This window comes from Panthera leo, chromosome C2 (assembly GCF_018350215.1).
Source record: "Panthera leo isolate Ple1 chromosome C2, P.leo_Ple1_pat1.1, whole genome shotgun sequence".
Taxonomy (NCBI): domain Eukaryota; kingdom Metazoa; phylum Chordata; class Mammalia; order Carnivora; family Felidae; genus Panthera; species Panthera leo.
In genome coordinates this window covers 67,724,102-67,749,216 of record NC_056687.1, presented here as the reverse complement: position 1 = coordinate 67,749,216, position 25,115 = coordinate 67,724,102, and the positions used below count along the sequence as shown (strand labels likewise).

Genomic DNA, 25,115 nt, shown 5'->3' with positions numbered 1-25,115 from the left:
AAACAAGCAGAAGGAGAGAAATAATAAAGATGAGAGTAGAAATTAATGAACTAGAAAATAGAAAAATGGTAGAGAAAATTAAGGTAACCAAAAACTGGTTTCTTGAAAAGATTGACAAAATTGGCAAACCTTTAGCCAGACTGACCTAGAGAAAAAGGACTTAAATTAGTAGAATCAGAAATTACTGGGATTGCAAAAATGGAAAGGATTATAAAGGAATACTATGGACAACTGTATACCAATAAATTACATAGCTTAGATAAAATGGACAAATTTTTAGAAAGACAATTGCTGAAACATTTATATGGACACACTGAATAGTAGACCTATAGCAAGTGATGAGATTGAATTAATCATAAAGGTACCCACAAAGAAAAGCCCAGGCCCAAATGGTTTTACTACTGGATTCTGCCAAACATTTAAAGAACAATTCTAACTCTTCCTAAAAATTGAGAGGGGTAATACTTCCCAACTTGTTTTATGAAGCTGGTATTACCCTCATACCATAGATATTATGAGATAACTATAGACCACTATCTCTTACGAAGATAAACACAAAAATCCTCCAAATACTACCAAACCTAATTCACCAGCATATAAAAAGAATTTTATGCCACAACCAAGTGGCATTTATCCCAGAAATGCAAGGTTGGTGTAAAGTTCACAAACCAATTACTGTAATGTATCAGTAAACAAAACAAAAAACAAAAGTCACATTGTCATCACCAAAGACATAGAGTTTTTGACAAAATCCAACACTCTTTAATTGATAAAAACATTAAAAAAAAAAAAACGAATAGAAGGGAACTTTCTCAACATGAATAAAGACACCTATGAAAAATTCAAAGATAATGTCATACTTAATGTTGAAAAACTGAATGCTTTTCCCCTAAGATCAGGAATAAGACAAGAGTGTCTGCTTTCTCCATTTATATTTAACATTGTGTTAGAGTATCTAACTATGGTACTTATGAAAAAAAAATACACAAAGTCATCAAGATTGGAAAGAAAGAAAGAAAACTGTCCCTGGCGGGTGACATGCTCTGGTATGTAAAAAATCTTAAGGAATCCACTAAAAAAATATTAGCGCTGATGCACAAGTTCAGCAAAGTTGCAGAATACGAAGTCAGTATACAAAAAAATCAATTGTATTTCTATGGACTTATCATGAACAATCTAAAAGTGAAATTAAGAAAAAAATTCATTTGTAATAGCATCAAAAAAATTAAAACAGGAATAAATTTAACGAAGTGTACAACACTGAAAACTACAAAATATTGTTGAAAGATTCTAAAGAAGATCTGAGTAAATAGAAAAACATCCTGTCTGTGGTTTGGAAGATTTAACATCAAGATGGCAATACTCCCCACATTGACCTGCAGATTCAGTATAGTCCATATCAAAATCCCAGCTCAGTTCTTTGTAGAAATTGATAAATTGTTCACTCCTAAAATTCACACGGAATTGCAAGGTGTCTAGAAGAGCCAAAACAATCTTGAAAAAGAATAAAATAGGAGGACTTATACTTCCTGATTTCAAAACTTAACAAAAATGGTACTCAAGATTATGTGGAATCAGCATAAGGGTATATACATACAGATCAATGGAATAGAGTTGAATAAAACCATATAGATATGGTCAATTTGATTTTCAACAAGGGTGTCAAGACGATCAGTGGAGGAAGAAAAATCTTTTCAACAAATGGTGCCTGCCTGGAACAAATGGGTAGCCAGTTATGAAAGAATGCATTTGGACCCTTACCTCATACCGTATATAATAAATCACGCAAAATGAATGACCGACCTAAATGTAAAAGCTAAAATTTAAAACTCCTAGTAGGAAATTTAGGATTTATAATCCCTAAGTATGACACTAAAAGCATGAGCAACTACAACAAAAAAATAGATTGATTTGGACTTCATCAAAATTAAAAACTTTTGTGTTTCAAAGGACACCATTAAGAAAGTGAAAGGACAACCTATAGAATTAAAGAAAATATTTAAAGAATATAAATCTCATAAGGATTTCTATCTAGAATATATAAAAAATTCTTACAATTCAGTGATAAAAAGACGACTTAACAATGGGTGAAGAATCTGAATAGACTTTTTTTTTTTTATGGAGGATATACAGTTGGGAAATAAATTTATGTGAAATGACAGCAGATACCAAAAATTGTAATAGTAATTGTTGGCGAGGATGTGGAGAAATTGTCAACCCTTATGCCCTGCTGGTAGAAATGTAAAATAGCACAGCACTTTGGAAAAATATTTTGGCAGTTCCTGAAACGATTAAACAGTTACTGTGTGACCCAGTAGTTCCATTCCTAGGTATATACCCAAGAAAAAACATATGTCTACATAAAAACTTGTCCACAAATGTTTATGGAAGCATTATTCCTAATAGCCAAAAAGTGGAAAGAAAGAACCCAAATGTCTATCAGCTGATGAGTAGATACAAAATATAATGCAGTATATCCATATAATGGGATATTATTCAGCCATAAAAAGCAATAAAGTACTGCTATATGTTGCAACATAGATAAACTTTAAAAATATGCTAAATGAAAGAAGCCAGGCACAAAAGATCACACATGTGATTCTGTTCATATGAAATGTCCTGAATAGGAGTGATAGGCAGATGGTATGCAGTTTCTTTTTGAGGTGATAAAAATGTAAAAAAAAAAAAACAAAAAAACGTGTGGTGATGGTTTCACATGGCTGTGAAAATACCAAAAGCTATTGACTTGTACACTTTAATAAAGCTGTTAAAAAAAGTAACCCATTTCTGGTGTCCCTACAGAGTGAGGGTGGGCATGTATATATTTAAAAGGCTGAGCTATTAGAATAACAGAGCTCCTTACCATAAGCTAAGCTCATTTGTTCCCTTCCTCTCTCATTTTTGTAGAAATCATGACCACCCCAGGAAAAGAGAACTTTCGCCTGAAAAGTTACAAAAATAAGTCCCTGAATCCTGATGAGATGCGCAGGAGGAGGGAGGAAGAGGGACTGCAGTTACGCAAGCAGAAAAGAGAAGAGCAGGTAAATCCTTTTACCCTTTTAAATTTATTTTAAAGAACTTAATGTTAACATATTAAGCCTGAAACCACTTCTATTTTAGTTTTGACGGTGTTGGATGTGTGAGTGTGTGTGTGTGTGTGTGTGTGTGTGTGTGTGTGTGTATCCCCTGTATCATAAAATCAACATGTTTTGGGAGTCCGGGAGAGGAGGTGATGAAAAGTAGAATACAAGAATAAAGAAATCTCTCAGGTTCTCATATTCCCAATACAACCACTGTTTAATATTTTGGCCTATTTGTTTTTAGTGTGTTTTATTTTTCTAAAGTTGGAGCTTCCTTAAGATTTTATGTGCATATTAATGAATTCTCAAGTGACCAATAAAACACTGCTTTTCATTACAATCTTTGATTTGAAAAGTTGTAAACATAGAAGATTAAAGAATAGATAGTGAACCTTATAAAATCATCCTATGGATTCAGTAATTGTCAGTAGCAGGCCATACTTGGTTCATGTCTATCTTTACGTTTCTTTATTATGTAGTATTTTAAAGTGAAATCTCAAGGAATATGTCTTTCTACCCCTAAATTCTGCAGGCTTCATTAGGACATTGATTTTTTATCTTCTTTTTTTTTTTTTTAATTTTGGTCATTTTTAACTTAACATCTGAACATCTACAGGAGAATTTGGGACTCTCTCTCATTTTACCTTCCTCTAAAAATGCTTAGAATGAACAGTCCATCCCCATCCCTTTTGGCAAAGAGATTTAAAGACATTTAGGTGACTTTTTTTTTTAAGTTTATTTGTTTTGAGAGAGACCAAAACAGCGTGAGTGGGGAAGGGGCAGAGAGAGGGAGACAGAGAATCCTAAGCAGGCTCTGCACTGTCAGTGGAGCCTGATGTGGGGCTTGAACTCATGAAACCATGAGATCATGACCTGAGGTGAAACCAAGAGTCAGATGCTTAATTGACTGAGCCACCTAGGCGCCCCTACATTACTTTTTTTTTTTTTTTTTTTTTTGCTAAGGAGAGATTTTTGAGCTTAGAAGGACCATTTGACCCCCACACTGCAAAAGCTCCATAAAAGGCGAATAAATGACTCCGTCCTTTCATACCTGAGAAATACGGTAATCTGTCATAAATATTTTGCAGTTAACAGTGAGCTGTTTTCAACATACACTGTTTTTTTGAGTAACGCTGCATGGAAAATCCAAGTAGTTAAAGTCTAAGAGTACATTACAACTTCAGTGTTGTTTTTTTTTTGTTAGGGCTGTAGATATTTGAATCAAACAGTGTCATTGTTACTGTTATTTTTGGGCAAAGAGAGTTTGTAATATTATAACAAAGTTTATATTAAGTGTAGTAAATTAAGTTATGAGTTACCACTTAGTCATAAAAGGATGAGTTTCTCTGGGTTTCTTATTACCTCTTTATTCATCTCTGTGTCTTGAGGTGGAACCTTTTCTTTGAATAAACTTTTATATTAGCTTCTATTTTGGTAGTAAATTTCAGAAATCATAATAGCATTGTTACATATTTATATTCCTATATATGAATACATAAATATATGTACATGAGCCCAAGTATAGGTCTGAATATAGCCACCAGCTTATGCATCATATTTGGCATAAAGCCATTTGAAGGTGTAGTAATGATACTCTGCCATTAACAGTGTTCATATTATTCTCTTCTTGGTGATGGGTGATTTCATGTAATTAGACTTCATTGTAAAGTCTGTGTAAATAAATTTTTTGTATTCACTTACCTGCCTGAAGGCAAATGCTCCCTGTCCTTAATATATCAAGTGGCAAGTATGGTCCCATATATTGGGCTAAAAATATTTGTAGTTGAAATTCTATTGGCTTCATTGTATGAGATCTGAAATTTTGCTATGGCTTTAATAAGTTTCTGTGATAAGTTTTTGGAATACTGCTCTATTGAAAATCCTCATTTCTTAATTTCTTATGTGCCGTGTAACGTAGAAACAACTGGTAAAAACTAATCAGGCTTCTTAATACCATAACAGTACTTGTTTCATGCCTACTTTGTAAAATGGTAAATATCAGTAAGATACAGACTCGTTTAGGTGCTGTTTATCTTTCCACAGTTGCTTTGTCATCTATTGGGAAACCTCACAGGTCTAGGCCAGCTGATGAGCTAGATGTGAGAGTAGCACAGGAGTTGATGTTGCCAAGTGCACAAAAGATAACTTGCTGCATCTTTATAGGGTTATCCTTTTAGCAGACTAACATTTAATTTTTGTTATATCTGGACAGCACTGTAAAAATGACCGCTGTATACTTGTCACTTACAGACCAAACTAAAATTATTTTTGGCAAAATATTTTGCTAGTTGGTATCATTCTGATTGAGCCAGTACTTATAAATTTGAATTAAGCAGACTCTTGTTAACTCTGAGTGAATAGGTAACCTAGTGCTGCTTAAATAGAAATTGCCTGATGTTTCTAGTTATAAGAAATATCTTGTGAAGTGAGCAAGTTGATAAACTTCCGGACAGGCAACTTCCATTAATTAACTTGGTTGACAAGTGCAGGCAACATGTAGTCTGTAGATAAGGCATACAGATCATGATTGTTTTGGCAGTTTTTTTCTTTTTTTAAACCTGTTTTTCTCTGAGTAATACATGTTGTTGAAAAAGGTAAATAGTACTACAGTACTTGAAACCAAACCACCAGTGTTCTTGGTCTCATTCCCAAGTAAGCCACTTCAATCCTCTTAACTATTTATTTATCAATTTAAAGTATTATCTATTGATGTTCTGTTATGGTAGGGGAAGATTTAAGCTCTTACACGACTTTTCCCATGTGTCTATTCTCCTAAACAGTTGTACTATCCTATGTAAGTATCATTTATTGCTGAGCTGAGTAGTATACCGTGGTTACATTTCCTTTCTTTGTATTTGTTTTTCCTGGCATTAATTGTCTGATTTTTTTTTTTTTTTTTTACCTGCTTGGCTTTTTTTCTGATTCCTGGCTGCTTTTCCTTTTCTTTTACAGCTCTTTTAAGTTATTTTTATCTGATTTTCTACTTGCTTAAACTTCTCAGATAATTTATCACTTTCATATTTTTTCCTTTGGAGACCTCTTCCCTACATTTTCTGACCTCTAGCACCAGTCAGAATTGTTTGTCCTGTGTTCTTGCTGTATCGCTGTAGTCTTAGAACTTCCCTTAACTGGAAATTTCTCCTGTCTTATCTTGTCATCATCCTTGTGATGTAAGCGCTTTGGTGTTTTTATTTCAAATCCTACTTGTTTACCAGCAGTTGTGGTTTTCATGACCCATAGTAAAGATCGTAACAGTATCCTGCCATTCCATATTAAAAACACTGCTTGTGGATATAAATTTTGCAATGCCAATAGATGTAATTTTAGTGATTAGGCTTGATTTAGAAGTCCTGCAAATGCTTTAGTAGTTGTGAAACAAAATGAAATCGTAATGAAGAAATCCTTAAAAATAAACAAGAAGATTCAGCTGGGTCTAGCTCTGTGTCATGCTTGTGGCTAAACCACACAGAGAGGAAATACTTTAATACACTTTGAAATATGACAGAATGGTTAATTATTTCTGTTGGGCTGTATCTAAAGGACAAAAAGGAGTAGAAAGAAATCATCAACTGCTTTCGTAATCATACAGGATTGATCTTGAAACTATGCATATTTGTGTATGGATACAGTACATAATTATGTTAATATTAGGAACCTAGATCTTTTAGCTTCCGAAAGAATAGAAATATAAAATCAAAGAGGTTATATAAATTTGCATTGGCGATATCATTAGGGATTCATTATGTGTTTTCTTTTTAAAACACATGCACACAAACCAGCTTTGTCCTAGAAAGGCTTAGAAGTAGTGAAATACCTTGTATCAGTGAGCACCTCTAGCACCCTGAGACTGTGGTCATTAGAGAATTTTTCTCTTAAAGGAACAAGGTTTCTTGGAAAAAACACCTGATTCTTGATTAAAGGTAGGGAATATTCAAGGCAAATGTGTAATATTTTTTCATAACATAGAGCAAGGAAGTTTAAGACCATTGAAAATTGTGTTGAAAAGAATCAGGAGATAGCTTGAACAGGTTCCCATTAGCCAAAAGTGGGATTTTTTGAGTATTAGGGCACTTTGAGGACTTCTGCTTCCAGCCAAAGTGGAATAGCAGGGCCCAGATTTACCCTCCTACCTGAAGCAAACCCAAGAATAACCAGACAAAATACATGAAACACTAATTCAAGACACCAGACATTAGCCAGTGAAGGACAGTGATCTCTAGAGATGGGAAACAAATGAGTTGAGCCCTGTCATTGCTTCAGCTTACTGCCCAACAGAGTTTCCAGGTTGCAACACAGGGAGAGGGAACTAAGGGCCAAAGCCTTCCTGAATTGAGGAGACAGAGCTGAGAGTCTGGAGAGACAAAGACATCCATTCATAGGAGGGAATACCAAAAGGGAGACTTGTGTCTATAGAGAGAAGCCTGGAGATCTTCAAAGTGTTTTTTTGAATATTCAGCAGAGTACTGATCAGCATATGTGCTTGAGGAGACTACTAAGGCAAGAGAAACTTATCATCCAAAAAGATCAGAGGGAGCAGTGCCTGGCCCTTACACAGTGCTGACACTAGTTCCTGTTCCTATAGCCAGACTGGAGAAACTCATTTACGGGGCCATTAGGTATTCAGGAGAGTCTTGCCTCAGTAGTGGAGATTAATTAGCCATAAATTTACTACTGCCCCAGACCTACCTAACAAATCATAAAAGCAAGATCTGAGAGGATCAAACTGCAGGTTTTGGTTTTCCTGAATTAGTAGTCATATAGGAAAAAGAAATAACTGGATTTTCTCTGTCTTCATTTTCAAAATGAATTGGTTTCTTAGCATCCTCCAGAGGGAGCAGGAAAGTCTGTATTTTAATATTATTAGGAACTCATAGTGTTTAACATAAAATCGATGTATTTCAGTTTATTTTTTCTGTGTTTTTAAAAAAGCAACTTTATGGCTGTATAGTTGACATACAATGGAGTGTACACTTTGTTAAATTTTGAGATATGTATATGTGAAATCATCACTGTAATTAATATAGTGAACATATTTATTGCTATCCAACTTTCCTGGTATACCTTTGTAGTACCTTTTCCCCACCCTTCACCTATCTCCAAACAACTTCTGATCTGTTTTGGTCACCACTGATTATTTTGCATAAATGGACTGAAAAAATATGTATTCTATTTTGTCTGACTTTTTTCAGTCAGCTTAATCATTTTGAGATTCATTTATGTTGTTGTATCAGTAGTTCATTCCATTTCATTGTTGAATAGCATTCTGTTGTACAGATAAAGCCACAATTGGTTTATCTGTTCACCTGTTAATGGCAGTTTGGATTGTTTCCAGTTTCTGGTGATTACAAATAAAACTGCTATGAACATTCATGATCAGCTCTTTTTATGGACATGTGTTTCCATTTCTCTAGATATCTAGGAGGAGAATGGCTGGGTTGTATAGTAGGTGTGTACTTAAGCTGTCAACTGTTTGCTAAAATGGGTTGTACTATTTTACCTTCACATCAGCAGCATACGAGAGTTTCATTGGCTCCACATCCTTCTGAGCATTTGGTATGGTCAGTCTTTTTCATTTTATCTATTCTAAGGTGTGCATAGTAGTATGCCATTATGGTTTTATTATGCACTTCCCTAATGACGGAAGTTGAAAGCATGTTTTCATGTGTTCATTTGCCCCTTTGTATATCTACTTTAGTGAAGTCTGTTTAGTTTTATTTTTTAAAGTCTGCTTAGTATTTTAATTGAGTTGTTTTCTGGATGCAAGTCTTTTGTTGGATATGTGTTTTGTAAATATTTTCTCCCAGCTGATGGCTTGCCTTTTTGTTTTCAGAAGTGCTGTTTGAAGACCAAAGGTTTTGATTTTGGAATTCCATGTATGTTTTTTTCTTTAATGGATTATGCTTTTGTGTGTCAGATCTAAGAATCTTTGCCAAATCCATGGTCACTTAAGATTTTCTTGTATGTTTTCTTTAAGAAGTTTTGTTATAGTTGAAATTTAGGTCTATGATAATTCACATTTAATTTTTGTATATAATGTGAAATAAGAGGAAAGGAGCCTTTTTTTTTTTTAAACATATGGATTTCCAGTTGTTCAGGTGTCATTTTTTGAAAAGATTGTTTTACTTCACTGATTGCCTTGAAACCATTTACATTCAATTGACCATCTCTGTGTGGATCTGGCTTCTGAACTTCTATTTTGTTCCCATTGGTTTATTTATCTGTCTTATTTACCACACTGTCTTGATTACTGTAGCTTTTATAATGAGTCTTGAAATCATATTACTAGCTCTCTAACCTTGTTCTTTCCAAAAATTGTTCTGGCTGTTATAGGTCCTTTGCATTTTTATATGAACTTCAGAAACAGCTTGTCAGTTTGTGCACAAAAGCGTGCTCTGGGGATTTGATTGTGATTTTGTTAGATGTGTAGATCAGCTGGGGGAGAATTCCTATCGTAACAATGAGTCTTCTGACTCATAAGGACCATATCTCCCGTTTATTTAGGTCTAAAATTTCTCTCAGGGATTGTAGTTTTTTTGTCAGATTTTCCCCTAAGTATTTCATAGTTTCAATGCTATTGTAAATGATATCTTTTGAATTTCAACTGTTTTCAACTGTTCATTGTTAATATTTAGAGTCCCCTGGGACTCACTGAGAGAGACGGTTCCCCTTCTTGGAGTGCGTCTGGGAGAGATGGCATTGCCTCTTTGGGGAGAAAAGAGCCGGTGGGCACCATTTCCCTCAGTATAGGCACAGAGACACCAGCTGAAGGTGGCTAACCTGGACACTGGCTCTCTGCTGCACTTTACTCCAAACTCCATGCCTCTGTGCTTTGGTGCAACTGCCCTCCAGGGACAAACCTGCACCAGTCTCAGTGCAGTGAGACCCTCCCTCAGAGGACCGGCACAGCTTCATGTCATGCCAGGTTCGTAAAGTTTGGAGTTTGAAAACTCAGCGGGCCTGCTTGGGATAGACCCCAAGGTGCAATGTACTGCTGGGTGGCCAGATGGCTAGGACACAGGGTGAAGGTAGTGAGCTAAGGGATGCCTGGGATACACCAGGGGAAATTGCTCTTCTGGGAGGGCTTTGTGGTGGTGGGATGTGAGTTCCCCTCTCTGGTGACTAGGTGGCTGGCTGAAATAATTTTCCTCCCTTACCCCTTAGTATAAACTAACGTCAGTAAGCAGCACAGCGCCAACCGGGGTGGCTTACATTTGTTACACTAGGCCCTGGTCTCCTGCCCTCTGCAGGTGGAGCTTTACTAAGGCAGTTGTACTTGAGAACTAGAGCAGCGGGCCCCTCCCCCAGAAGACCAGCACAGGCCCTTGCACACACCGTGTCTTTTGACCATGAGTTCTGTGAAGTTTCAGCTCTAGTGGAAGTACCATCAAGTCTCTTTTAACAAGCAGACCAGAGCACACCTAGTTAAAACTCACCATACTCTGGCCAATGTTCAGATAATCCCCACTGCCCACTGCAGGAAAGGAGAAACTCTACAGAGGACTGACCTGAGGGAAAGAGCAGTCAAACACAGCAGGAGAGTGCACACAGCATATACCAGAGTCATTTTATTTTATTTTATTTTATTTTATTTTATTTTATTTTATTTTATTTTACTTTTTTGAGTCACTTCTTTTTTAAATTTTATTAATTTTGTTTATTTTTGAGAGAGAGAGGGAGAGAAAGTGCAAGCAGGGGAGGGACAGAGAGAGAGGGGAAGACACAGAATTTGAACCAGGCTCCAGGCTCTGAGCTGTTAGCACAGAGCCTGATGCGGGGCTCGAACTCACAAACTGCGAGATCATGACCTGAGCCAAAGTTGAATGCTTAACCGACTGAACCACCCAGGCACCCCACACCAGAGACACTTCTGAAGCACTAGGCCTTGGACAGTATATGACCTCTTCTTCATAAAGCCATTACTCTTAGTAGCAGGAAACATAACAGGCTTTTCCAACACAGAGAAGACAGAGACCTAGACAAAATACCAAGATGTAGGAATTCATACCAAAAGAAAGAGCAAGTAAAAGTCATGGCCAGGGATCTAATTGAAAAGGTTGTTAAGTAATATTCCTGAACCAGAATGTAAGGCAACAATGATAAAGGTATACTCTGGGCTTGAGAAAAGCTTAGACAACACCAAGGGTCCCTTACCACAGAGATAAAAGACTAAAAAACTAGTCACGCTGAAATGAAAAATATAATAACCAAGATTTGAAAACAAATGGATATAATGACCACAAGAAAGGAAGAACTAGAGGAGTGAATAAGTGACACAGAAGATAAAATTATGGAAAATAATGAAGATGAAAAGAGGGAAAGAAAAATACTAGATCATGAATGCAGACCTAGGGAATGAGGTGACTCCATAAACCGTAATAACATTTGTATCATAGGAATCCCAGCAGAAGAAGAGAGGGAAAAGGGGGCAGAAGGTTTATTTGAGGAAACTATAGCTGAAAACTAATATGGGGAAGGAAACAGACATCCAAGTCCAGGAGGCACAGACACCTCCCATCAAAATCAACAAAAGCGGGCCAACACCAGGACATATTGTAGTTAAATTTGCAAAATATAAAGAAAAAAAAAAACCTTAAAAGCAGTAAGACAGACGAAGTCCCTAATTTAGAAGGGAAGACAAATAATGTTAACATCAGATCTCTCCACAGAAACTTGACAGGCAAGAAGGGAGTGGCATGATATATTCAGCATACTGAATAGGAAAAATATGCAGCCAAGAATACTCTGTCCAGCAAGGCTGTCATTCAGAATAGAAGTAGAAGAGTTTCCCAGACAAAAACTAAAGGAGTTTGTAACCACAAAACTAGCCCCACAAGATGACAGGGGACTCTTTAAATGGGAAAGAAAGACCAAAGTGACAGAGACTAGAAAGGAACAAAAAACATCTCCAGAAACAACAACAAAACAAGTAATAAAATGCCACTAAGTTTGTATCTATCAGTAATTACTCTGAATGTAAATGGACTAAATGCTCCAATCAAAAGACATCGGGTGTCAGAATGGATAAAAACCATCTGTATGCTGCCTACAAGAGACTCATTAAAAAATATTTTTTTTTAATGTTTAATTTGAAGAGAGAGAGAGAAAGTGGGGGAGGGGCAGAGAGAGAGGGAGACACAGAATCAGAAGCAGGCTCCAGGCTCTGAGCTGTCAGCACAGACCCCAATGTGGGGCTTGAATTCACGAACCATGAGATCATGACCTGAGCCGAAGTCAGACGCTTAACCAAGTGAGCCACCCAGGTGCTCCACAAGAGATTCATTTTATTTTTTATTTAAAAAAAATTTTTTTAATGTTTATTTTTGACAGAGAGAGAGAGAGACAGAACATGAGTGGGGGGGTGGGGGGGCAGAGAGAGAGGGAGACACAGAATCAGAAGCAGGCTCCAGGCTTTGAGCTGTCAGCACAGAGCCTGACGCGGGGCTCGAACTCACAGACTGCGACATCATGACCTGAGCCAAAGTTGGGCACTCAACTGACTGAGCCACCCAGGTGCCCCACAAGAAATTCATTTTAGACCTAGACACCTCCACATTGAAAGTGAGAGGATGGAGACGCATTTATCATGCAAGTGGACATCAAAAAGAAAGCCAGAATAGCAATACTTATATCAGACAAACTAGGTTTTAAAACAAAGACTGCAACAAGAAATGAAGGGGGGAGCACTATATCATAATAACAACATATCATATCAACTATTATTATACAATAATAGTAGGGGACTTTAACACCACACTTACAGCAATGGACAGATCATCTAAGAAGAAAAGCAACAAGGAAACAATGGCTTTGAATGACACACCGGACCAAATGGACTTAACAGATATATCTAGAATATTTTTTTCTAAAGCAGCATAGTACACATTCTTTTTGAGTGCACATGGGACATTCTCTAGAAGAGATCACATACTGGGTCACATACCAGGCCTCAACAAGTGCAAAAAGGTTGAAATCATACCATGTATATTTCAGATCACAATGCTATGAAACTTGAAGTCAGCCACAAGAAAAAATGTTGAAAGACCACAAATACATAGAGGTTAAATCCATTTACTTGGAGGCACCTGGGTGGCATTCTACTTGGAGGTTAGTCATTCTACTTGGGGCACCTGGGTGGCTCAGTGGTTAAGTGTTTGGCTCTTGGTTTCAGCTCAGGTCATGAATTCACGGTTCAAGTTAGAGCCCTGTGTCGGAGTGTGCTGACAGTATGGAGACTGCTTGGGGTTCTCTCTGCTTCTCCCCTGTATGCTCTCTCTCTCTCTCTCTTTTTCTCTCTCTTTCTCTCTTTTATTTTCTCTCTGTCTCTCTCTCACACACACACACATTCTCTCTCTCAAAATAAATGAACTTAAAAAAAATAACATCTTACTAAAGAATGAATGGATCAGCCAGGAAATTAAAGAAATAAATACAGGAAACAAATGAAAACGAAAACACGACAGTCCAAATCCTTTGGAATGCCGCAAAAGGGGTCACAAGAGGGAAGTATATGCAATACCGGCCTACCTCAAGAAGCAAGAAAAATCTCAAATATACAACCCAACCTTATACCTAAAGGAGCTAGAAAAAGAACAACAAATGAAGCCTAAAGCCAGCAGAAGAAGGGAAATAATAAATATTAGAGCAGAAATAAATGATATAGAAATAACAACAACAACAACAAAAAACAGTGGAACAAATCAGCAAAACCAGGAGCTGGTTCTTTGAAAAAATTAATAAAATTGATAATCACCTAGCCAGACTTGTCAAAAAGAAAAGAGAAAGGACCCAAATAAAATCATGAAGGAGAGAGGAGATCCACAACCAATACCACAAATAAAAACACTTATAAGAGAATATTATGAAAAACTATATGCCAACAAATTGGGCAATGCAAAAGAAATGGATAAATTCCTAGAAACATGTAAACTACCAGAACTGAAACAGGAACAATAGAAAACATGAACAGACTGGTAACCAGCAAAGAAATTTGAATCAGTAATCAAAAATACCCTAATAAACAGAAGTCCAGGGCCAGATGGCTTCCCAGGGGAATTCTATCAAACATTTAAAGGAGAGTTAATACCAGTTCTTCTCAAACTGTTCCAAAAAATAGAAATGGAAGGAAAACTTCCAAACTCATTCTATGAGGCCAGCATTACCTCGATTCCAAAACCAAAGATCCCACCAAAAAAGACAATTACAGTCCAGTATCCCTGCTGAACATGGATGTAAAAATTCTCAACAAAATGCTAGCAAATCAAATCCAACAGTACATTATAAGAATGATTCACCACAATCAAGTGGGATTTATCCTTGGGCAATAAGGATGATTTAATATTCTCAATGAATCAGTGTAATACACCACATTATTAAAAAAGATAAGAAATACATGATCCTCTCAGTAGATGCAGGGAAAGCATTTGACAAAGTACAGCATCCTTTCTTGATAAAAACCCTCAACAAAATAGGGATAGAGGGAACGTATCTCAGCATCATAAAGGCTGTATACAAAAGACCCACAGCTACTATCATCCTCAGTGGAGAAAAAAGGAGAGCTTTTCCTCTGTGTTCAGGAACAAGAAAGGGATGTCCACTCTTACCACTGTTATTTAACATAGTACTAGAAGTCCTAGCCTCAACAATCAGCAAAAGGAAATAAAAGGCATTCAAATCAGCAGGGAAAAAGTCAGACTTTATAACTATTTGCGGATGAGATGATACTCTATGTAGAAAACCCAAAAGACTCTGCCAAAAAATTGCTAGAACTAATATATGAATTCAGTAAAGTCACAGGGTGCAAACAACATACAATGATCTGTTGCATTTCTATATACCAATAATGAAGCAGCAGAAAGAGAATCAAGGAATTGATCCCATTTACAATTGCACCCAAATTACAAGATACGTAGGAATAAACCCGCCAAAGAGGTAAAAGATCTGTACTCTGAAAACTGTAGAACAAAAAAGACACTGAATAGCCAAAGCACTCTTGAAAAAGAAAAGCAAAGTTGGAGGCATCATAGTTCTGGACTACAAGTTATATTACAAAGCTGTAGTGATCAAGATTGTATGGTACTGGCACAAAAATATAAATATAGATCAATGGAACAGAATAGAAAACCCAGAAATGGACCCACAACTACATGGTCAACTAATATTTGACAAAGCAGGAAAGAATATCCAATAGAAAAAAGATAGTCTCTTCAACAGATGGTGTTGGGAAAACTGGACAGCGACATGCAGAAGAATGAAACTGGACCACTTTCTTAGGCAATGCACAAAAATAAATTCAAAATGGATGAGTGAGCTAAATGTGAGACAGGACACCATCAAATTCCTGGAGGAGAACACAGGCAACAACCTCTCTGACATCAGCCATAGCAGCTTCTTACTTGACATGTCTCTGGAGGCAAGGGAAACAAAAGCAGAAATGAACTATTTGGACTTTATCAAGATAAAAGCTTCTGCACAGCAAAGGAAACAAAACTAAAAGGCAGCCTTCAGAATGGGAGAAGATATTTGCAAATGACATATCTGATAAAGGGTTAGTAATCCAAAATCTGTAAAGAACTTATACAACTGAACACCCAAAAGTCAAATAATCCAGTTAAGAAATGGACAGAAAACATGAATGAATTCCAAATTACGGAAAGAGTCCAAATGTCTATTGACTGATGAATGGATAAAGAAGATGTGGTGTATATGTACAATGGAATACTACTCAGCAATAAAAAAGATGAAGTCGTACTATTTGTAATGAAGTGGATGGAGCTAGAGTGTATTATTCTAGGCAAAATAAGTCATAGACAAATACCGTATGATTTCACTCATGTGGCATTTAAGAAATGAAACAGATGAACGTAGGAGGGAAAAAGAGAGGCAAACCATCAAACAGACTCTTAAACATAGGGAACAGAGTGAGAATTGCTAGAGGGGAGGTTGTGGGGGGAGATGGATTAAATGGGTGATGGGTTTTAAGGAAGGCAGTTTTGATGAGCACTGGGTGTTACATGTAAGTGATGAATCACTAAATTCTGTTCCTGAAACTAATATACTATAATGTTAACTAACTGGAATTTAAATAAAAACTTGAAATTTAAAAAAAGAAATTTTTGGCCATTTTCCAAATATATTCCCCTACCCCAATCTTAGAACTCCAGTGCATGTGTGTTAGGCCACTTGATGTCCCACAACTGACTTATATTTTGTACAGTTTTTTCAGTCTTTTTTCCATCTCTTTTATTTTGGAGTGTTTATATTGCTATGTCCTTAAATTCACTAATTTTTTCTTCTGCAATATGTAATTGGCTGTTAATCCTATCCAGTGTGCTTTTCATCTGAAAAATTTTATTTTTCATGTCTAGGTATTTGCTTAGCCTTTTTGTTCATCTCTTCCTCTCTCTCCTCATGGCTGTACTTTTACCTTTCAAATATGTGGAATATATAACAACATTTATAATGCTCTTTTCCATTTTGCCGTTTTTGTCATTTCTAGGTGATTTTGATTAATTTTTCTCTCTTCTTTTTAGTGCTTCGTAGTTTCCAATTGAATTCTAAGAATTATGAATTTTATCTTGCTTGTTGTTGGAGTTCTTGTATCTTTAAATACATATAGTTCTGAATTTGTCATGGGTTTAGTAAATTACTTGTAACGTTTGTTTTTACGTTTCATTGGGCTGGAAGTTTAATATCCTTTAATCCAGGGGCTAATTTAGCTTTAGTGCTGTGTCCATTTCCTTCTGAGTGTTGTACTAAATGCCCTTTATATGTTAGGAAGTGTTTTCTGTGTGTGTGTGTGTGTTTTTAAGTTTATTATTTTGAGGGAGGGGGCAGAGAGAAAGGGAGAGAGAACCCCAAGCAGGCTCTGCTGTCAGCGTATGCCTGACATGTGGCTTGATCCCACAAACTGTGAGACCACAACCTGCGCCGAAATCAAGAGTCGATGCTTAACCAATTGAGCCTCCCAGGTACCCTAAGTCTTTTCTATCTGGTTGAAACATGAATATCTCTTGACTGATATAACTGTCAAAATTGTTCTGCATGTTTGTTGGGGGTGATTCCTTTCCCAGCTTTTCCTTACACACCTGTGCTTATTAGCAGGAAGCTAAAGACTCATGGGGAACTTTCTGCAGATTTTTAGAATTCTCTCTATATTGATCTGTTTATTACTCTGCCTGTGGATTCTAGTTGTCTTGGCCTCCTCATTTCTAAACTCTGTCTGCTCAACTGAGTGAGCCTGTAGACCCTGTTTGGGTGTTGTCTTCCCTGTGCGACAGCCTGAAAACTCTGTGTAGGTAATAATCTGAGGCAGTCATAGGGCCAATCTTACTTCTTTCCTTTTCTGAAGGATCAATGCCTGGTCTGCCTCTTATCCATTGGCCGAAACCTGTTATTTTATGCATTTGTCTGCTTTTAGACAGGGTTGCATAGGGTGAGAGGATAAGTTATTGGTCCTCTGTCATGGTTTGATGAAAAAGTGAACTGCCTGGGACTATTGAAGATATAATGGAGGGGCGCCTGGGTGGCTCAGTCAGTTGAACGTCTGACTTCGGCTCAGGTCATGATCTCATGGTTCGTGAGTTTGGGCCCCATGTTGGGCTCTGGGCTGACAGCTTAGAGCCTGGAGCCTGCTTCTGAGTCTGTGTCTCCTCCTCTCTCTCTCTACCCCTCCCCCGCTTGTGCTCTGTCTGTCTCTCTCTCTCTCAAAAATAACATTAAAAAAAAAAAGATACAATGAGACACCTTAGTGGCTCCCTTTAGGTAGAAATATTCTTGGCCTACACAAATTGACGATTTAAAGTTAGTTTTCAGGTAGTAGTCACATGTCATCACTGGTTGTTGGACGGGTTACAAAGGTTGTGAAGTCTCAGTCCGTTATTTTTGAGGTTAAGGAGGGAAGTATTAAGCCATTCTGACATCATTTTTATCCTTTCCCACGATGTATTGGTAAGACCATAGTGTTACCAACTTCACGTAAAGGAAAGGGGAATGGCCAAGCGTGCCTCGACTCCTTTTTCACCCTTACTCTTTTTATATGTCGTGCAGTGTTAGGCTTCTCTTAGTAAGTTTTACCACATCAGGTGTTGGTAACAGCATATTGTGATTGTTAATTGCATTAGATTATAAGACTGGAGAATTCTGAACTAGTTCCTCATCATGAAAGTTGAAGGTGGCACAACCTTTAGAATTTTTAAAATGATTTTCAAAAAGCTCCATCTTTTCCTTATTGCCTTTTAAGTGGGGAGCCTAGTTTTTTGATGTTTAACTCCTTTGTATTAGAATACTTGGTAATGATTTTTTATTTTTTAGTTATTCAAGCGAAGAAATGTTGCTACAGCAGAGGAAGAAACAGAAGAAGAAGTTATGTCAGATGGAGGCTTCCATGAGGCTCAGATTAATAACATGGAGATGGCACCAGTAAGTAAGATCATGAAAGAAACTCTTTTTAGTATGTTTCTGAAGATATGAGGCTTAGCTTTCTATTTGGGTTTTTTAAAAAGCGGTTAGTAAATGGCTACAGAAATTACTTGGCATTTCATTTTTGAAAAGAGGTCATATACTTAATATCCTGGTTCATTAGATGTTTTTTATAGTTTGAATAATATACAGTTAAACAGAATTAACTAAATTGTGAAGATTAATTCAGCTTTTAAAACTTAAAAAGATAATTGTAAAATTATTCCTTAAAAGTTGAATAACAAGGGATACTTTAAAGAAAATCCCAGTTTGTTATTCATTTCAGTTATCAAATTGGGCATGTTTATATGATTTTAAAAATTGGTTCCATATCACAGCTGTTGGCTTTTCTATTACAACCTGTTTTATAACTTTCTTGAGGTTACATGAGGATCTAAAAATTATGCTTTGTTTATATGGATACCTGTATAGATTTCTCATTAATCAGTTATGTTTTAATAGATTATATATAGTTTTCAAAAAAAAATCTTTCTTCTACCTCAGTGACCCAATTTCTTCCTTCATTTGCAACCTCTGTTACTGGATTCTTATTCTTCTTGAGAAAATAAGTTTTCTTCCTCCTCCCTTTTAAGCAAATTGTGACATATTGTGCACAGTATCCTATATATATTTTTCTACTTCATAGATCTCTAGTTTTTATGGACCGTTTTTGTTTTTTGTTTTTTGTTTTTTTTTTTTAATTAGGAGAGCAGTTTAAATCATTTTGGAATCTATGTAGATAGACATTGTAGCCAACACTATGATTTTTTTTAAATTTTTTTTTAACGTTTATTTATTTTTGAGACAGAGAGAGACAGAACGTGAACGGGGGAGGGTCAGAGAGAGAGAGGGAGACACAGAATCTGTAACAGGCTCCAGGCTCTGAGCTGTCAACACAGAGCCCGATGTGGGGCTTGAACTCATGAACTGCAAGATCATGACCTGAGCCAAAGTCGGACGCTTAACCGACTGAGCCACCCAGGCGCCCCAACCAACACTATGATTTTGTGGTGAATTCTTCCAGGCCCTTCAGAAAGTCAAGCTGTCCATTTTTTTAAGTGGATATTAATAGGAAGTATTTCGTGGATTATAATACTAAGATTCTATAGAGGAAACAACTGTAGGAGATTGATTGGTTGATTTTAAGGAATTGGCTCATGTAATTGTTGGAGCTAGTAAGTCCAAAATCCGTAGGGCAAGTCAGTAGGCTGGAAATTCAGGTAAGTGTTGATGTAGTTTTGAGGCTTAAGTTTCTTCAGGAAACCGGTCTTTGCTCTTAAGACCTTCTTCAACTGACTGATTGAGGCCAACTCACATTTTAGAGAGTAATGTGCTTTCCTTGATTATACTAGTTTAAATGTTAATCACATCTAAAAATTATTCTTACAGCAATATCTAGATCAATGTGTGTTCAGACAACTGGCTACTATAACCTAACCAAATTGACACATAAAATTAACTATCCTAGTAACATTCCTTGGCAACTTGGCATGTATACACAACTCCTTAAACCATACTGAGACTCAGATAAATAAATAACAAAGTTATACCTCCATGTGACATGATATAGTTACTGTTTGTGCAAGTAAAAATGTACTAACCTCCCCGGAAGAAGATGCAAAGTCTTTGAGTGATGTTCAGTTCTCTCCTTGATATCCTGTTACTTAAATGCTGGGATATAAAATTAACAGTACTTAAATACCATGAATGTAAAGTCAGTACATCTTACATTAGGGAATAAGAGGGAAGAAAACGTGTGTGTGTGTGTGTGTGTGTGTGTGTGTGTGTGTGTGTGTGTGTGAGAGAGAGAGAGAGAGAGAGAGAGAGAGAGAGAGAGAGAATGAATGTGTATATCCAAGTGTATCCAGACATTCATAACAGAATCATATAGATACCTTTGTTTATTCAGGTATCAGTTTTGTAAGTTTCAAAGTAGTTACTTTTCTGACTGTTAAGAGCAGAATGCTTCATTCTCCCAGTTGGGATTTGCCAAGTGTTTGGTAAAGTGCTGTTTACCAACCAGTGCTGTTGGTAAGCACTGTTTCCCAACCAGCTATCATTGACAACTCAATGCAGCTTTCTTCACAGTTCATCTTGTTGACTCTAATATTTCATGAAATGACAGGAATTTTATTTCATTCTGACAGGTGACCCTAAGAAGTAGGTTAACTGCTAATATTGGGGATGGGTTATAGTAAAAAGTGGAAAAGTTCTAAGAAAGCAAGAAAATAATGGAAAACTGAAAAGTTTTAATAAAGAAAATAGAAATTTTAAGTAAACTTGAGTCAGCTGTTGAATTTGGTAGCAGCTAGAATCTGTGAATTACACAGGATTATTCTATACTCCATAAATATTTATTGAGCATCTTCTATACGCCAGCCTTCGGTGATAGAACAGTAAGATGGACAGGGTCTTTGGTTTTCACAAATCTGCTATACTGGAGGAATCTGGGCAGTAAACACATAACTGAGAAAAATACCTGATAGTGAAAAGGGTTGGCATAGAATTAAAATAGAGTGATAGAGATGGAGCAGTTCCTTTAGATTTGGAGACCATGAAAAGCCTTCTTTTAGAATTTAACAAATTTGTCTGAAAGACAAGGAACAACCAACCATGTGATGAGCAAGGAGAGGAAGAATAATAAACGTCTTCTCTTAGTATTTACTCATAAGATTACTTTCTTATTGTCATGAGCTTCTTTTTTCACAATATTTATTTATTTATTTATTTATTTATTTATTTATTTATTTATTTATTTATTTATTTATTTATTTATTTAGAGATGGGGGAGGGGCAGAGAGAGGGAGAGAGCTGAGTGTGGAACCCACGTAGGGCTTGATCCCACAACTGGGAGATCACAACCTGAGCCACTCAGGTTGCCCCCATGAGCTCCTTAATGATAGACAAAGTATTTGGCTTTGTCACATTGTTGATCATCTCAGACATTTCTACGTGTAAAGATTATCCTACCTTTGTGTGACTTTTCTAGATAAATATGATTAACTTAATAATGTTGGCCACAGTTTATACTGTCTTTGTTTTCCTTTGATTTAGAGTTACAATTTTATCATTTTTGCTTTTTTGTGTTTCCAGGGTGGTGTAATTACTTCTGACATGATTGAAATGATATTTTCCAATAGCCCAGAGCAACAGCTTTCAGCAACACAGAAATTCAGAAAACTGCTTTCAAAAGGTGAGTTCTGAGTATGTTAAAGTACAGTTGACCCTTGAACAACAGGGGCTTGGACTGTGCAGGTCTACTTGTAACGCAGATCTTTTTTGATAAATTGAGTACAATATTGTAAATATATTTTCTCTTTCTTATGATTTTCTTAATAACATTTTCTTTTCTCCAGCTTACTTTATTGTAAGAATACAGTATGTAATACATAACGTACAAAGTAAGTGTTAATTGACTGTTGATGTTATTGGTGAGGTTTCCTGTCAGCTGTAGGCTATCAGTAGTTCAGTTTTGGGGGAGTCAAAAGTTAAAAAGGATTTTTGACTGTGTGGGGATTGGCGCCCCAAGTTTTGTATTGTTCAGGGGTTGACTGTATATTTTTTCATTTAGATAAAAAATACTACTTTCCCATATTCTGTTTTTCACATCACAGGTAAGTTGCTTTGGAATGTGTCTATCAACAGAATAAAAGGACACTTATACATATAATTATGAGCTATGGCTAATTTTCGAATTTATTTATTTATGCAATCTTACCAGGACCAGAAAGGAGCATTATTTTAATTTCTGAGCTATTTTATAAAAGACCTTAAAGTGATAAGAACAGTAGTCAGTATTTCATGTTAATTCAAATTGAGAAACTCCATTCTTTAAAAAAAAAAACAAAACAAAATGTTTTTGTTTGTTTTTTTAAAGATTTTATTTTTACATAATCTCTATGTGGGCCTCGAACTCAAAACCCTCAGATCAAGGTTTGCATGCTCTACTGACTGAGCCAGCCTGGCACCCTAAGAAAAACTGTCAAAATATCACTTGAGAGGTGCCTAGGTTAAGTTGGTTAAGCATCCAACTCCGGCTCAGGTCTTGATCTCGTGGTTCACGAGTTTGAGCCCCGTGTCAGGCTCTACTGACAGCTCAGAGCCTGGAGCCTGCTTCAGATTCTTTCTGCATCTCCCTCTCTCTCTGACCCTCCCCCACTCATGCTCTGTCTCTGTGTCTCAAAAATAAATAAAAAGAATTAAAAAAATATATCATTTGAAAGATCAGTGTTATTGCTGGGCATGGTAATTATTTATTTATTTTTGGTATAATTAGGGTAGACTAGAATATGATACTTTTGCCATTCTGGGCAAGTAAACAGAACTACGACTCTGAACCACATTAAAATGTTGATAGTAAACATTGACCTTAAATAAATAGCTGCTACCCTTGGCCCAGTACTAAGGTATAGTTTTTTGGAGTCATTAGTGATAAATTAATATATTCCTTGAGGGAACTGGAATAAAAACCTATAACATATAATTTACATTTTTGTGTGATACAAAAATTACATTTCTCATGTGACAGTTTATTAATATTTGAAGGCTATTATCATGTACACTTTTCCCACTCCTCTTGTCTCTTTTCAGCGTGCTAAGCCTAATGGCTTTCTCACACCATGTGACCTTTTAGGGCCTTTTGCTGCTTTCTACTACTTTACTGCCTAGATTCTAGTTTCCTAGCCATCCCTCTTAAAAATGTGATAACTAGGGGCACCTGGATGGCTCAGTCGGTTAAGCATCCGACTCTTGATTTCGGCTCAGGTCATGATCTCAGGGTTGTGAGATTGAGCCCCATGTGGGGTTCCATGCTGAGCATAGGCCTGCTTGACATTCTCTCTCTTCCTCTCTCTCTGCCCTTCCCTGGCACACATGCGTGTGCGTGCCCTCTCTCGAAATAAATAAACATTTAAAAAATGTGGTAACTAGAATATAGTACTTCAGATGTGCTCTCGTTACCCTAAGGTGAGGGGACAGATTGCCTTCCTTGTCCTAGGACTGTACGTTCCAGTAATGTACTCCAAGATAACAGCAGCAGTTATTTTGGTAGTCATGGCACAGTAATGGTTCACTGTATTTGCAGCCATCCAAACTCCCATAGAACTTCTTTTCATGCACATGTGTTTTAGGATTCATCTGTGAAGTCATGTAGATTTTTAAAAATATTTTTATAAATTTCAGTTGCTAAATCCTGCTTTATCCCTGTCGTTTTATTGCAAACTTCAGCTTATTGTTGTTCTTCCTATATGTTATTTCTGTAATCTAGCATTTTAACTACTTCATCTTTATTATAATCATCAAATTTATTTGTACTACCTGAATAGTTGATAAAACTGTGGAACCAGGCAAAGAACAGGTCATCAGAGCGCTCTCCAAATTAACATTGAACCATTAGTCACCTTTGTTTCATTAAAGCTTTGGACTTGTCTAAGAATCCCTACTAGTACTATAATCTGTCATTTTTCTTGCATCGCTCTGTGAATGTCATCAAGAACTTTGTCAAATCTCTTGCTGAAATTACCATGTTGATTGTTTAGGACATTTTCTGTTAACCCAACAGGTTTCTACCAAATGATTTCATTTATAAAATACTCTGTTGTCATAAATGAAAAGTGAGATTAAGTTGGCAAGTCATCCTTAATGAATTCTTTCTGGCTCCTATTTAACACTGCAGTTGTAAAATTAAATCCTGCAGGCACATGCAGAGTCACCTAATCCAGTTTATTAAAACAACTTCTTTTTAGAGTAAAACCCCATCTACAGAGAAGGGGCTAGAAGGCAGAATTCTGAAATAATAACAGTGGTCATCTTTGGATGTTTTCCCCCCTACTTTCTTAAGTTTTCTAAAATTATAGAAGCAATGGCTTTAATTTTTGAGAATTCTGCCCATCATTTCCATGTTAATGTGTACTTTATTGTGAAACCTTTTGAGCTACCCTAGTCTCAAAGTGACTGCGCTCCATTTTACATTTAGAATTTTACATTTTATTTCTTAGATTTCCAACATGAAAGAGATGCTAAAATGGAGGGAGGGATATTATGAAGTAAATTTGAGCTCATAAATTCCTTGGATTGAAATGAAAGAATTATTTTCTTCTTTCCTTTTATTTTATGGGGAGACAGAACCTAATCCTCCTATTGATGAAGTCATCAGCACACCGGGAGTAGTGGCCAGGTTTGTGGAGTTCCTCAAACGAAAAGAGAATTGTACACTGCAGGTGCGAACCATTTTCATTTCTTGCCTCATATTTTAAATCCCTTTACAAACTTACATTTTATATACAGCTTTGTTACTTAGGTTAATTTATACAGTGGGTTCGTTTTTGATATGATGTTCCTGACAACCACGTTGCAAGCTGCTTTTGATAGCTTTGTCAACATCTAGGCCCTTGGTTTTACTCTTTAGAATTCATGTGATTTTTATCATGAAGAAGATTATTTTATGATGATTGTGGATAACATTTAATAGGGAATCGTTTGCAGTTGAAGAGTCACTATAAGAATCTAAGTGTGGGCTACATAAAATTTGGTTTTGGAAGATTTTTAGATTACATTGGTCGGCTTTGTCAGGGCTGTGTA

General features: G+C 36.4%; 1 protein-coding gene across 8 annotated transcripts in view; it reads left to right on the top strand.

Moving 5' to 3' along the window:
* Positions 1-25,115, top strand: part of KPNA1 (karyopherin subunit alpha 1) — a 69,095-nt gene that overhangs the window by 18,874 nt on the left and 25,106 nt on the right. For 5 of the 8 annotated variants that reach the window (XM_042955940.1, XM_042955937.1, XM_042955939.1 and 2 more), the window contains 5 exons: positions 2,908-3,041; positions 8,589-8,633; positions 18,390-18,497; positions 21,630-21,729; positions 24,660-24,754. In XM_042955940.1, the coding sequence (XP_042811874.1) occupies positions 2,913-3,041; positions 8,589-8,633; positions 18,390-18,497; positions 21,630-21,729; positions 24,660-24,754 (477 nt within the window). In that variant the 5' untranslated portion in view covers positions 2,908-2,912. Of the gene's footprint in view, positions 1-2,907; positions 3,042-4,043; positions 4,144-8,588; positions 8,634-18,389; positions 18,498-21,629; positions 21,730-24,659; positions 24,755-25,115 lie in introns of those variants that run through there. The other 3 variants (XM_042955938.1, XM_042955943.1, XM_042955942.1) reach the window with 3 other exon arrangements.